The sequence below is a fragment of the Nannospalax galili genome, unplaced genomic scaffold, assembly GCF_000622305.1.
Source record: "Nannospalax galili isolate Female #2095 unplaced genomic scaffold, S.galili_v1.0 scaffold237, whole genome shotgun sequence".
NCBI lineage: Eukaryota > Metazoa > Chordata > Mammalia > Rodentia > Spalacidae > Nannospalax > Nannospalax galili.
In genome coordinates, this window is record NW_008339924.1 from 928,734 (window position 1) to 942,779 (window position 14,046).

The window sequence follows — 14,046 nt, forward strand, 5'->3', positions numbered from 1 at the left end:
TGAATACCAACTTGGGGAGGAAAGGGTTTATTCATCTTACATCTCCCAGGTCGCAGTTCATCAGGGAGCCCAAGGCAGGAACCTGGAAGTAGGAGCTGGAGCACAGGCCATCGAGGAATGCTGCTTACTGACTTGCTCCCCTGGCCCCTGCTCAGCTTGCTCTCTTATCTAACACAGGCCCACCTGCCCAGGGGTGGCACCACCCACAGTGGGCTGGGCTCCCCCCACATCACTCATCAAGAAGATGCCCCTCAGGTGTGGCCACAGGCCAGTCCAATGGAGGCAATTCCCCAATTGAAGCTCCCTCAACCCAGGTGTGTCAAGTTGACAATAAAGCTATCCAGCACACAGGTAATATACTCATACACATAGAAACATATAAATCTTTTTAAAAGGGGTGGAGGTGCAATTTGCTCAGGGCGCAGTTCCTGAAGTCACAGTGACTCCCAGTTCCTGAAGTCACACTCCCAATTCCTTCCTCTGGCCTGACCTTGCTTTTGTGCCATCCAGCTGCAAGAGAAAAGCCTGGAGAGGGAGAGGCAATCAGTGGGTCTCAGCCAGGCTTAGGGGGGCTTTGCAATAAGGGTGCTTTTCCAATCTGCCATTTGTGTTATAATTTTACCATGTTTTTTAAAACCAAGTAGAAACTTACGCTTTTGCACGTTTAACAAGGCTTTGTGGCCTATGTGCAGTCTACCTTAAGCAACTTTAAAAAAAATAAATTTCAGGTTAGCACACAAAGGCATTTTCATGGGTATACAGTGTTGCAGTTTTGTAAACTGTGTCTGAAATTTTGTTAATTCAAGCAACTAAGTGCTGTCCAAGTGGCCTGGTCCCATTTTCACACAATCCAGGGTGTGCAAGGAGATGGAGGGAAACCAGTACCTTTGAGGGGATGTGCTAGGTTGGATCAAATCATTTCAGACCCACAGTAGGAACCAGATGTGATCCAGGACCTGGGTTGTTCTCAACCTTGGCCAGAGTGTTCTTTTTGAAGTGAGCAGCAGTCATTGTAGACATAATTTGTCGGGGTGCGAAGAATAAAGAGACTGAGTGCTCAGTCCTCAACGTCCCATCTCACTCCACACACGCACGCACGCACACGCACACCCCCCACTCCAAGGCTCAGGGAACATCGTAGAAGAGGAGGTGGAAAGATGTGAGAGCCGGAGGATAGGGAGGAGTGCAGTGAAACACTGTCTTCAGGACGTGCCATGGCTACCACACTCATGGACTCACAGCAGCTGTGCTGACCTGCACAAGATCAAGTCAGCCAAAACCCCAGCACAGATGGGTGGATGCTGTCAGGCCTGGCCCTTACTGAGAAACCATTGTCAGTGGACAGCTGCTGGGACAGAGAGGATCTTCTGGAGGGTATTCCCACTGGTAGGTTCCCATGTTCAGGTGGGTGGCCCCACACCCAAGCACACATGATTAGCATTAATTAGACCTAGTCAATTATCAAAAAAAACATGAAGTTGGGAGGCATGGACATGTTGGGATGAGGGGAAGTCAAATGGGGGAAACAGGTCGGTATGATTATATCTCATTGGCTACACCTCTGAATTTCTCAAAAATAAAGAAAAATGTGATGTAAGAGAGGAAAAAAAGCCAGAGCCTGGACCCCAGGACTCCAGCAGGGAACATGAGGACAGTGGTGTCCTCCCAAGACATAGGACACTGCTTCAGCATCACACCACTAGGTCCAGGCTGGCCCAGTTGAGCCCCAACTCTAGGCTGGAGTCATGGTCTCGGAGGCCACTGAGACAAGCCAGGGAGTCATCAACACTGAGACTTAGTCCCCACCCTAGTGAGGGTGTACACTTTCCAGGGCTGAGCAATACCTAGTGAGGTTCAGTGACCAGTTGTCCAGTCTACCTGGGACCTACCTCAGTGCTGATCCCAGGGAAGTTCTGAACAGCTAGGGGCAAGTGATCCCACATCACAGTGGGTACAGGGTGAAAGCTATGAAAGGGACGGACAGCCAGTGAAGGCTGGGGAAGGCCAGGCGGGCTCCTGAAGACTCCAGACAAGTACCCAGGTGGGGCCCCAGGCCCTGACTTCATGGGACCCAGAGGTGATGGGGCTCAATCCTGGGCACTGACAGGTCTCAACAGGCTCCAACCCCAGGCTAGCTACCTGTGCCCTTCCCAGGTCTAGGGCACACCAAACTACACTCCTATACCAGCTCCTCCCCAGGATAGGCACAGGTCAAAAGCCAGCCACAGCTCAAGCCAGAAGCTTGCTGCCTCTGTCCAGACTCAACTGACTCCTGCTCAACAGTGGGAGGCCAGGTGGGAAGCAGCAGAGATGAGGTGGCAAGCCAGCAGTGTCTGTTCGCCTGGAGCACACAGCCCCAGTCTTCCTCGTCGAGGCGGAGGTCCAGGGATGGCTGGGCGCACAGGCATCTGCCAAAAAGGGACAAGAACCAGCAAAGGAAGACTTTTTATTTTCAAGTTTCTATGGAGAAATTACAAACCATGTAGACTTAAAAGAACATTTAAAATTTTAATAACTATTTAGCTTTAAAATAAAAATATGATTAGGCAAAATAATAAATAATGCCATCCCCGGTCAACTGTTAAGATCAAGGTGTGTCAGCTACCTGGCCACACCACCCACCTCGTGGCCCCAGTCAAGCTCCCTCATGACCCTTAGGCTGCAGCTCGTCCAGCCTCCTAGAGATGTAGGAATGAGAGGGCCACACTGTCCAAATCTTCACTTTATTTTTAATATAAAAAATGCAAATTTGGAAACCCACCCTGCTTTCCCCCCAACATAATGCTTTACCTTTTAAAAATAAAAATAAAGTACTAATTCTATATACATCACATGTACCATACAAAAATGTATCCAAAGTTCTATTGCTACCAAAGTGTTCTAAATTAAAACAAGTTACAGAAAGCCCCTCATTGTAAACAAAAGATTACAAGTTACAAAATCAAAGTACACACAGGCCAGTCATGTATATAACCACGCAACACATTCTGCTCCCACACCAAGTTGAATTTTTATGTGCCTGTATAAAAATGCATATCAATATACCTTTGTAAATTTATTTTTCATTATAAAGCAAATGAGTACACTTTCTACAATAAATAACCCGCTGGGAGGCAGGCCTGCAGGAGTCAGGGCAGAGCGGGAGACTCAGGGCGGACAGGACAATGAAACGCCCACCCCGCAGCAGCTGGCGGAACCTTTTTTGGTGATTTGCAAGTGATGCACACAGCATAAATTTATTCTCCTCTTTGCACAAAGTACCATTCAAAATAATGTCATTTTCTTCTTAAAATACACATTTGTCATTGTAAATTTACATCCCGTCTTATTAAATAAGCGGTACTCTGCGTAAAGAGCATGAGCTACAAATTTATTAAACATTCAAAAGTCTTAAAAAAAAAACACTACAGATTACAGTAAGCGAGGCTGTGGCACCACCAGTGGGACACCCGCAGTGCACTGATCCTAATGCGCCTGCCCCACTCACAAAGCGCCGAGACGGTTTCATAGAAAACTTGGAAGTGAAACCTCCCCCTCCCCAGGGAAAAATTAAAGAACTACACCTACAAAAATCAGAATAAGTTAAGTTCTGAACAATATACAAACATATACAGCTTATCAACACTATGAACAGGGCTCCTGGTTGGCGGTGGCCTTTGACCACTGCCTTCTGCTGGGAGCCACCTCAGTCAATGTCACTGAGGTCACTGGCTGGCTCCCCATGGACACGGCTCAGATGATTCATGGCTCGATCAAATGCAATCCGCACAGCCTTCCGGATGCTGGAGTTCCTCCCTTCCATCATCTTCAGCTTGTCGATGGTCTCATCCACACCGAGGGGAACCATCTTGGACTTGGGGAGCCACTGCCTTTTGGAGAGAAAGAGAGTGTCCATGCTCAGTGTAACCCACTGACCATCAGCCCTGTGCATAGGAAGGAACCCGGCAGTGCGGAGCCCAAGCCTTGGGCAGGACAGCTGGGTGCACAGGCATGAAAACTAGGGTACACACTCCTCTCCCAAAAATCTCTAAGTGGCCATGCCAACAAACCTGGGGACATCTATTTGTGTGCACAGGACAGGTCCAGGCACATGCATATGCATACATAAGATAAGCAAAAGTGTACACCTGTATGTACATGAAGAACAAGCCTGGAAACACATGCAGGATGAACCCTGGAGCACACATGTGCGGCACAGGGTAAGGCAGGAATGCATGTGCACACATACGCAAGAGCACAGGCCAACAAACCCTAGATCAGGGGAAGGCAGCATCCTAGGACAGGTGGGCAGACTAAAAACAGGGCCCTCAGGGCTGGAGAGATGGTTCAGAGGTTAAGAACACTGGTTGTTCTTGCAGAAGACCCGGGTTCGAATCCAAGCACCCACATGGCAGCTAACAACTGTCCATAACTCCAGTCCCAGGGGATCCGACAGCCTTTTCTGACCTCCACAGGCATTGCAGTACATGGGTGCACTTACCTACATGCAGGCAATACATGCATACACATAAAATACAATAATAAATAAAATAAAAAATAAAAACAGGGCCCTCAGACCGGCAAGGCCAGCATGAGTGAGCCCCAATCAAGGTCTGATGAACAGCAGCTGTGTGGCGTCAAAGAGGCAAGCCAGGGAGGAAAGAGGACCACAGGGTAGCTGGAGGGCTCCCTACAGTGACAGCTCCACAGGGCACGAGGAAGCAGTTCCTCGTCCCAAACACACTCAGCAGAAAGGACTGAACAAAGGGCTACATGGGAAAAGTCTAGACCCAGCGTGGCTCCTCTCAAGAAGCCAGTCAGCAGGTCCCACCCTCAGGAGTCTTAGGGTATGAGCCATGACATATTAGGGGGGTGGGGTCTCTGCTCTGGGTGGAGACAAGATAGAGGTGGTGGAAAGGGAGTTCCAGGCAGAGGGGGGCCTGTGCCCTGACAAAGCAATAGGGTTAGGAAACCCACTTTAAGGACCCCTGGAGCAAGAAGACAGACAGCTTGATCCAGCCAAGGACCTTGTGAGAGGAGCTAAGTGACTTGTATTCCATGTGTGGTCCCACAGCCCCCATGGTATCATCAGTCCTTAATGATGTCCCCACCCCGGACAATGGCAGACAAGGTTCCAGAGACACAACAACTCTGAGGCACCCTCAGCCCCACGTGGTATGGGTCGAAAGCCCAGCCCTGGGGCATGGGCCTGACAGACTCCAGCTCTGCCGGGACCAGACTCACCAGCTTCTCTTATTGTCGAAAAACAGAACCAGGAAGAGCTTCTCCTCAGCTTTGGTCTGCATGTGCTCACCGATCTTCAGTACATCCAGAGGCGGGGCGGGGATGGTGACACCATTGTGGTGGCCAGGCACTCGTGGCATCTTGGGGTCGATGATCTGCCAAGGACAGGATCCAGTCACTCAGCACTCTCAAACTCGGAGCCATATGCCTCCCAAACGCACTGCAGCCACTCACACACCTGTGTCCCGCCACAGTGACCACACACACCCCCGATAGCAAGTACACTGGGTCCCAGGTCCCAACAGAACATACCCCACCCACAACCTCCAGACTCACCAGTGCTGGGTAGGAGGGGTAGCCGCTGCACTTGGCCCACACCACTTTCAGGGGCTCTAGGACGGAGGTGGCAGCATCAGTGGAGATCCACATGCTGTTCTGCCCTACCTCTGGAGAAGGGGAAGACCAAGGTAAGAAGCCAGCAGAAGAGCCCAGGACCCCCAGCTGAGCCACAAAGCCCAAGGGCTGTCAGAGGGCCACCTAGCTTCCAGCTTCCGCAGAGGCTGAAAGAGGAAGGCAATCCCATGACACCACCTCAGTCTAGGGGAGACAGACTACCCCACTGTCCCTCCTGTGGATGTCAGGTCATGCAGTCTACCAATGGCCCACCTGCCTCCTATCCTCCCCCATCCCTAAGGGCTATGACTCCAAGAACCCAGCACTTCACCATACCTGAATCCCTCCTCAAAAAATGAAGCCCTTGACAAGACCCAGATGCAGTAACACAACCAGAAAACCAAATTCAAACCCCAAGTCCTGGCTCCCTCCAAACCACTACCACCTGCCCTTCCAAGCCTTGCTGGGTACATCCCAGTACTTCAGGCTGCACCCGAGAGCCCAATGCCCACCGGTCCACACTGGCTGCTGGTAGGCAGTATTCAATCAGTCCCTGTCCCCCCACAGCAGCAAAACGCCATCAGCCTCTTCACACTCGGAACTTCCACATTACCATCACAGCTCACTGCAGCCCGGGTGGCCACACCAGCTTCCCTGCTGTCTCTGGCCATCCTAATCTTCAAATCTCTCATCTGACACCCACAGAGCATAGCCACCTTCACAGTGAGAGCTGCCCCCACCATCACCCTCAAACCTCAGTCAACAGCAGGTGCTTTGTCTATGCCTGGAGCTGGCTCACTCTGACAGAAAAGGTCAAACAGTGCCAGCCCGGCAGGCCTCCTCCCTCACAGTGTGGTCTGAAACTCTGCACGATCACTCTGCTGTGACACATTCAGCTATATTCAGATAGCCTGGAGAGGGCCTGTCCTGGACAGTGTCTGGCCCTGGTCAGAGCCCAGTGTACCCTGGCAGGACAGTCATTCCTTTCCCATAGACTGCTTGCGGGATGCAGTCCTTGTCAGGCCTGGGGAATGTGCACAGTATCAAAACTTTCATCAAATGTGGGGGGCTTGACTCACAGCCCCAAGCTATCAAAATGAGATCCTGGTCTGGTGAGGTTTTTCAGAGCTCTACCTTCTCCATCCAGTGTTTACATTCCAAACTACAACAAGAAACTGTACCCGACTCACCAGCTGCAATTCTGGCCGCCTTGGCATAGTCCCCATTTTCAATACACGATATCAGCTCACTTCGGTCCTCCAGAGTGTGCCTTCTCACAAGGGCAGGCTTACCCCGCCCACACTTGGGTGTACTAAAACTTAAGTTAAAAAAAAAAAAAAAGATCAGTCAAGAACCAAGAAAAGAAGCCCCTACCTGTGGCTCCATTCTACACTGGGTGGGCTGTCTGACCACCCCGGAGCAGGCCTACAGGTAGACTCCCAAGGGAAGTGAGCCTGATTCAGTGGTGCTCAAGGACCACCCTTTCTTCCCCAGTTATGAACATGGCTGCCACAGGGCAGACAGGCAGGGCTATGCTTGCTAAGGGCAGGACTTTGGAAGTGGAAGGCACAAAGTGTTAACTACACATGGTAAACTTAGGCTAACCTTTTTATGTAGTTCTACTTTTGACTTCCAGTTAAATTCTGTCAAGCAGATCAATAAATCCCAGGGGAAACAACAGGACGGGCAGAGCATACACACACATTAACCCCAGGGCATCTTTCTCCAGGGGTGTTCAGACAAGAGCCAAAGCTCGCTGACTCCAGAGACCATACCAGGGCCTACCTCGAGTCACAGAGTGGGCTGTTACTGGAAGAGATGCTGGACTCAGATGCACAGCGCCGTCGGGGCGCAGCTTTCCGCGCCGGGCCACTGCCCGGCTCCTGCTCACTTCTAGCACCCCCAAAGCCATTGGTGAGACCTGGAACACAAGAGGAAAACAGATTCCTGGTCAACTGTGCCAAATCAGCAGCTCAAATTTGATTTACTCCTGTATTTGACTGTCTTAAGCTTAGAATGTATTTTCCAAAGAACTTTTAGAGTCTCCCTGTAGCCCCAGCTGGTCTGGAACTTGCTACATAGACCAGGCTGGCCTCAACCTCACAGAGGTGCTAGAACTGAAGGCATGTGCCATTATGCCTGGTAAAACATTTTTTTCTTTTAAAGACAATGCCAGGAGTGGTGGTGCTCGCCTTTAATCCCAGCGCTCGGGAGGCAGAGGCAGGTGGATCTCTGTGAGTTCAAGGGCAGCCTGGTCTATATAGTGAGTTCCAGGACAGCTGGGGCTACAGGGAGACCCTGTCTCAAAAAGACCGAAAAAAAAAAAGAAAAAGAAAAAAAGAAAGAAAGAAAGAAAGAAAAGACAAAATCTCATGTAGCCCAGGCTGCCCTCAAACTTCTGGTGCTCCTGTCCTTACTTCCTGAGCGCTGGGACTGTAGTTGTGCACCACTACACCTGGTTTATGTGATACTAGGGAATCGAACCCAGGACTTCATGCACATAATATAAGCACTCTACCAACCAAACTGATCTCCAGTCTAACAAAGAACATTTTGAATTAAAAAAAAAGGTATCTTATTTTCAGTCCTATGACCTTAGTGGACAGAGATGCACTGTTGCGTGAAATAAACACAGTCAATCATAGTAAATGCAAGTCAAGGCAGTTCTACATACACTAGTAAAGGAGGCCTCTGAGCAAAGTAAAGATTTCCAATGGGTCCCACAGAGACAAAGCAAAGGTAATCTGTTACCCCTTCCCAGATTAACAAATCACACAGGCTTACAACAAATGGGAATTTGGTGTTAAAAGAATGAGGTGTTAGTCTAGGCAAGAGCCCTCTATACCCCAGGGCAGAAGGGGAACCAGCACCCTACAAAAACATGCTGATACCTGTGGAGTGCCAATGGAACAACAAACCAAGTTTAACAAATAAAAACACAGGCTTAGGGACTGTAGCTCAGTGATTGAACATGTGCCTACCGTGTGATGGCCCTGGGTTCTCTCACTAGGGGAAAAAAATGTTTAAAAAGACAACATTGGCAAAAACTTGGAAAGTGCTGAACACTTCGAAGCTAGAAAACAAGGGTTCCATTAATCTAGGTGCCCTCAAGTCCCCAGCTCCAAGGCACACGAAGCATGGTGCTGCAGAGGCAGGACTCCACCACCCACCTGCCCACAGGAAGCCCAGCCACACTGGTGGTCAGGTATGTGGAATGGCTGGACAGACACAACCACATAATCTCAATTTTGCAAAGTATTTTAATCAAGACATATCAATGCAACCACCATATGCCTCCCAAGGAAGCCTGATGTCCGAGTCAACAAGGAAAAAGTATGTCCATCCATGGCCCCTGCACAGACATTCCTGAATCAGAGGGTGATGGCCCAGCTCTCTCCGGCTGTACCAGCTACGGGTGCGAAGGGGTATGACGTTTTTCATACAATTTCATCTTTCCACATTTCATCCTTAAAATTAATTACAACCTTATTTTCAAAATAGAAACATGGAAACTTACAGATATTTCCCTGGAAATATTTGGGGTGCGGGGCCAGATGGCAAGGTGTCCACCTGCACTTACATCCCACGTGTGACAGGAGCGCCTGCACCCGGAGACGCAGCGGCTTTCTGCCACCGCATTTGCTCACAGCAAAGCAGAAGACACACAGGCAGGAAAAGAAGCCACACTCCACCCCTCACAGGCCTCAAGACCAAACATTTCTTGGGAGGCAGTGGGATGTGCTGCTGCCTCAGGAGCCAGGGACCTCCCCCCAAACCCACTGACTTGGGTCCACACAGAGATAGCCCTCCCAACTTGGGTAGACTAACAGAGGGTCAGAGCTCTTGCCGTGGCATCCAGGATCTGGAGAAGACCGAAAGTTCAGAGCTATCTGCCATCATTAGGCTGAGCAGGCAGGACAAGCAGGTCCCTATCACAGGCACCTGTGTCCCAGAAGAAGCCCCAGGATAGCACTGCCCACGTACACTCCAGTGTTCCCAGCAGAGGTGCCAACAGCTCCACCCATACCAAGGTACTTGCAAGGGCCTAAACAGCCCCTAGAAGGGAAAGAAGAACAAGGAAGAGAAGGCCTGTAATTGTGAGAGCGAAGGGTGTGATCAAATGTCTCCCTAGTTTTCCCAAGTGTTTAATTACAGGGCACATTGCATCTGGGCTTACAGTTCACTACAAGTTTTTCACGCCCTATATAAAAACACTCAACACCTTGCAAGGGGCTGTACCACCACTGTGAAATATGAGAGGCTTCCAAGAAAGACCCCTGAGGCCTGTTTCCCACAGCCCAAATGGGACTGGGATGTTTGTATAGCCCAACTAGGTCCTGAGGGCTTCCAGGCCCTGACATCCTGCAAGGCAAGGTGGACCAGAGACCCTAGGGTCCAGGCTTGGGAAGCTCCTGCAGCCTCTGCCTGGAAACCACAAAGCTGTGACATCCGGCCAATAAGAGCACTCTGCCTCTACCTCCTTTGTGACTCGCCCATCCATTTTCTGTACAAACTTCCCAACAGCTTCAGGATCAGGAACAAAGTACCTTCCCAGCACTGACCCAGCACTGAGGGTGTTTAAGCTCACACACATACCCAGGCTTGACGATGGAAACAAAGCCAATGCCTCCAAGCACAGGACACAGAGGGTCCCACAGTCTGCAAAGACCAAGCCAAGAGCCCAAACACCCTGCTTGGGCCCAGAGGGGACTGCAAAGGTGCTGCTGTAGCTAAGTCCACAGTGGGTGGCAGCCCCAAACTCTAACTACAACAGCATGCCTAGAACCTCACCCTCCACCCAGGCTTCTCTGTGGCACAACTGGAGCCACACCGAGCGTCTACAAAGGAGCCCCTGATATGCTCATGGCCCCCTCTCTGAAAAGTTCACCCCCACAGGACAGGCAGAAGCTCCAGGTAGACTACTCACAAACCTGCAGCACGAAGGTAGAAGAGGGGAGACAAGCTCCTCTCTGGTACTGGCCTCCCTAGAATGCTAAGAACTCCCGGGCTGCGGCCAGGAGAGAACAGGAAGAGAGTCTGGTAAGCCAGACTGGACAGACCCTCCACCCGCTACAGATCGCACACAGCCTGAGGTGTGACGGGGGTGAGGAACGGGATATGATACAAACCTTCCCTGCTGTGCCTGCCACCAGAGCGACCTCACCAGAGCCGTAGACTCATCCCAAGCAGAGCAGCTTAGAATACCTGCTGTGGTCACGCTGCCCCCAGACTCCAACTTGCTCCCATCTACCACACATCACCAAGCTTGTGCCTGGCACTTTACTCCGGGCTAGGGTGTGTAACCATTTCAGGGTAGTGGAAAGTATCTCTTATCTTTTGCTGACACATTTTTACTTTGCTATTGACAAAAGAACTGCGCTTTTTGTGCACCTTTCAATAAAAACACAGCAAACAAGATCACCCACCCACAGCCTGCTGTTCCTGAGGAGGCTCTATGAAGACACTGCTGCAGACAGTAAGACAGGCCAGAGCCAGGCTACAGCCCACTTAAGAGATGCTCCGGCAGGACGTACAGGCTGCTCAGCAGGCATTCACACAGCCACTAGCAGGGTCCACACAATTTAGCAACCCAAGAGAAAGTAGAGAAGGAAGATGAGGTGGGGCTAAGAAGTACAAGATGCTAACAACGGAGCAGAAGCTTGATTCAGGCCCCTTTCAGGAGGTACACAGTCCCTTCAGAAACCCAGACCCAGGTGCCTAACAAAGCCCCCGGTCACCACAGGCCAGTTTGAGGCATGCTCGGGATGAAGCTCAGGCTGTCGGGTTGTGTCCAAGCTAAGGCAGGTTCTGCCACAGCACTAAGCTCGCCTCGCCTCCTTCACAACTATCCACCAGGAAGGCCTGAGGCTCCGATGTGTCCCACCAGCTCAAGGAAGGGGCACCTGCTCAGGCGCCAGGGCTCCTCCCACTGCTGGGCTGACTTAAGAGAGGTGGGCTGGCTGAGGACAGAGATCTCCTCCAAGGATGGGTGTCTGTTTTTATAGAGGATGGCTCAAATGACGACTCCACTGTGATCCTCAAGAACTATGTGCCAGGCAAGGAGGCAGTGAACGCTGTGTGTTCCAAGAGGCTGCTTAGCAGAACTCCAGTCCAAGTCGAGGTTAAAAGAAAAGGATTAGGATCCAAAGAGTGAGCTACCCAAGCACATTAGAGGTTAAGTGAGAACCTGGAAAACAGTGAAAAAGCCATTCAGTCTGACTGCAAGGACAGGAAATCAGATTCCTCCCTCAACAGTCGAGGGCCATGGAAGGCACCTCGCTCACTCACCCCTCATGTGCACTGAGAATCTCCATAAGTATCCAAGTAAGGGGCAAGTGAGACAGGTCTGGCCTGATGGTCCATTGTGGGAAATAAATGAGCAGTCACAAAGGAAAGAATCTACGAGACAGAGCCAGCTCCAAAGGATGTGACCCCGTGAAAGCAGTTACATGTGTTCTGCACTGCCCGTGTGTCCTGCCTGGCCCACAGGCATGAGCAAAGGAGACCTGTGGATGGGCAGCATCAGAATGAACAAGTCCATACTTAATCTAACTTGAAATCTTGCAATGCAATGGAGAGCACCAGAGAATCCCTAAAGTTCACAGTGCCAGATGAATTGGAAAAGACCAGAAGGTTGTGAATACTCCAAGTCCTCAGACTGCGAAGAACTGCAACTTGGAGCAAGATTTCCAGGTGCGCAGAGAGCACCACAAGGTTCAGGTGGAGGCGCAGCCAGCGCCGATGGTGGGGCTGGCTCATTCAGCCCATGCCTAGCCCACCACGAGCCAGGCAGATGCAGCGGCGGACGCCTCCTGCTCCTGAGGGTCAGATCTTAGTGCTACTAAGGCTCCCGGCTGCTCAGGAGTGCGCTTAGGAGTTCACCACGCGTCCACTGAGAAATCTACTGCCATTCTGGAATAAGAAAAGCAGAAATCTCCATTTCAGTCAGGATCAAAGGCACTGAGGGTCACGTGTATTAAAGGTCTATGGTTAAGAGTGCTTGGCACTCACCATCACCACTGAGAACCCACAATGTACCCTAATCAGGTGTGGAAACAACAGAGAGAGGAAGGCAATTACTGGCTTCTTCAAGTCTTCTCTAAGCACATGCTCCCTGACAGGCTCCCCAGTCCCAAGTGGTCAGCCCTAAACACATGCACACACCAGCACCAGCAAATGGACTTGCAGGTTGCATATAAATACATATATATGTAAAATTTCCATATATATATATATATATACACATACATATACATATATATTCACATATGTATACATATACAATAATAATTAAAGAAGAGGCCAAGATATTGAGGGAGTGAGGGTTATACGGAAAAAGTTGGTGGGAGACAAGGGGTAGAAATAACAAATATAGTTATTTATGTATGAAATTATGAAAAAAACTAAGTTAAACAAAAGAAAAGGGGGCACAACACTCTTCACAAGAACACTTGATGGGTATCTGATGACGCTGACAAATGGCCCCGCACAGCCATAGGGCTGCCTGGCAGAAGCCATGTGCACACGCAGGGGCTCTGGGGCTGCCTGGGATACCAACTACTTGGTGAGCTCCTTCTCAGTGTTCCACAGAAGCAGCAGAGTTGGCTGTGCTGACAGTTTAGAGCCCTGAGGCGGTAGAAGCCACTTTGGCCCACCCTGTGCATGCGTGTCCCCTGGTTCTGAGACACGCTGAGCCACCTCGAAGCCCAGAACAGCACACCATGACCCGCTGTTCAATACCACTGGACTTTCCCTGATGTCAAAAGCAAGACACAGGAGCCTTTCACTAAACCTGACTAAGAAAGACTGACGTGTAGTTAATGCAAATTCCCAAAGTCGTGAAACAACTTCAACGTCAACTTCATCCACTTCCTACGGAATATTTAAATTGTATGCAAAATACTCACATACACAAAACAAAAATTAATTCTATAAAGAGGACACTAGTAGAAAAGTTTCTATAAAATCAATTTTATGTAGCTGGGTACGGTGGCACATGCCTTTAATCCCAGCACTTGGGAGGCGGACGAGGTGGATCTTTAGGAGGAGTTCAAGGTCAGCCTGGTCTACACAACAAGTTCCAGGCCAGCTGGGGCTACAGGGAGACCCTGTCTCAAAAGATTTAAAAAAAAAAAAAAAAAGTCAATTTTATGTGCAAAATAAAAATGTAATGAGCTGGGCCTATTGGTACAGGCCTATAATCCCAGCTACTCCAGAGGCTGAGGCAGGAGAATAACAGTTTAAGGTCTTCTAGGCAATGGAGAGAGTTCGAGGCCAGTCTGTATCAAAAATGAAAAAATTAAAGAGAACCAATGAGATGGTTCAGTGGATGTTTGCTGCAACCCGACAACCTAAATCCATCGACCCCCAGAAGCTGTCCTCTGACCTCCACACGCATGCTGTGGCACACACGTCCTCTGACCTCCACAC

The 14,046-nt window shown here is 50.1% G+C and overlaps 1 protein-coding gene across 5 annotated transcripts in view; it reads right to left on the bottom strand.

Annotated features, from left to right (window-relative positions):
• Positions 1-2,432: 2,432 nt before the first annotated feature.
• Positions 2,433-14,046, bottom strand: part of Brd1 (bromodomain containing 1) — a 53,377-nt gene continuing 41,763 nt past the window's right edge. For 2 of the 5 annotated variants that reach the window (XM_029564334.1, XM_008834711.3), the window contains 5 exons: positions 7,402-7,537; positions 6,807-6,934; positions 5,560-5,669; positions 5,224-5,378; positions 2,495-3,869 (listed from right to left, as the gene is read on the bottom strand). In XM_029564334.1, coding sequence (XP_029420194.1) covers positions 3,686-3,869; positions 5,224-5,378; positions 5,560-5,669; positions 6,807-6,934; positions 7,402-7,537 — 713 coding nt within the window. In that variant the 3' untranslated portion in view covers positions 2,495-3,685. Of the gene's footprint in view, positions 3,870-5,223; positions 5,379-5,559; positions 5,670-6,806; positions 6,935-7,401; positions 7,538-14,046 lie in introns of all 5 variants that reach the window. The other 3 variants (XM_008834712.3, XM_029564333.1, XR_003849799.1) reach the window with 3 other exon arrangements.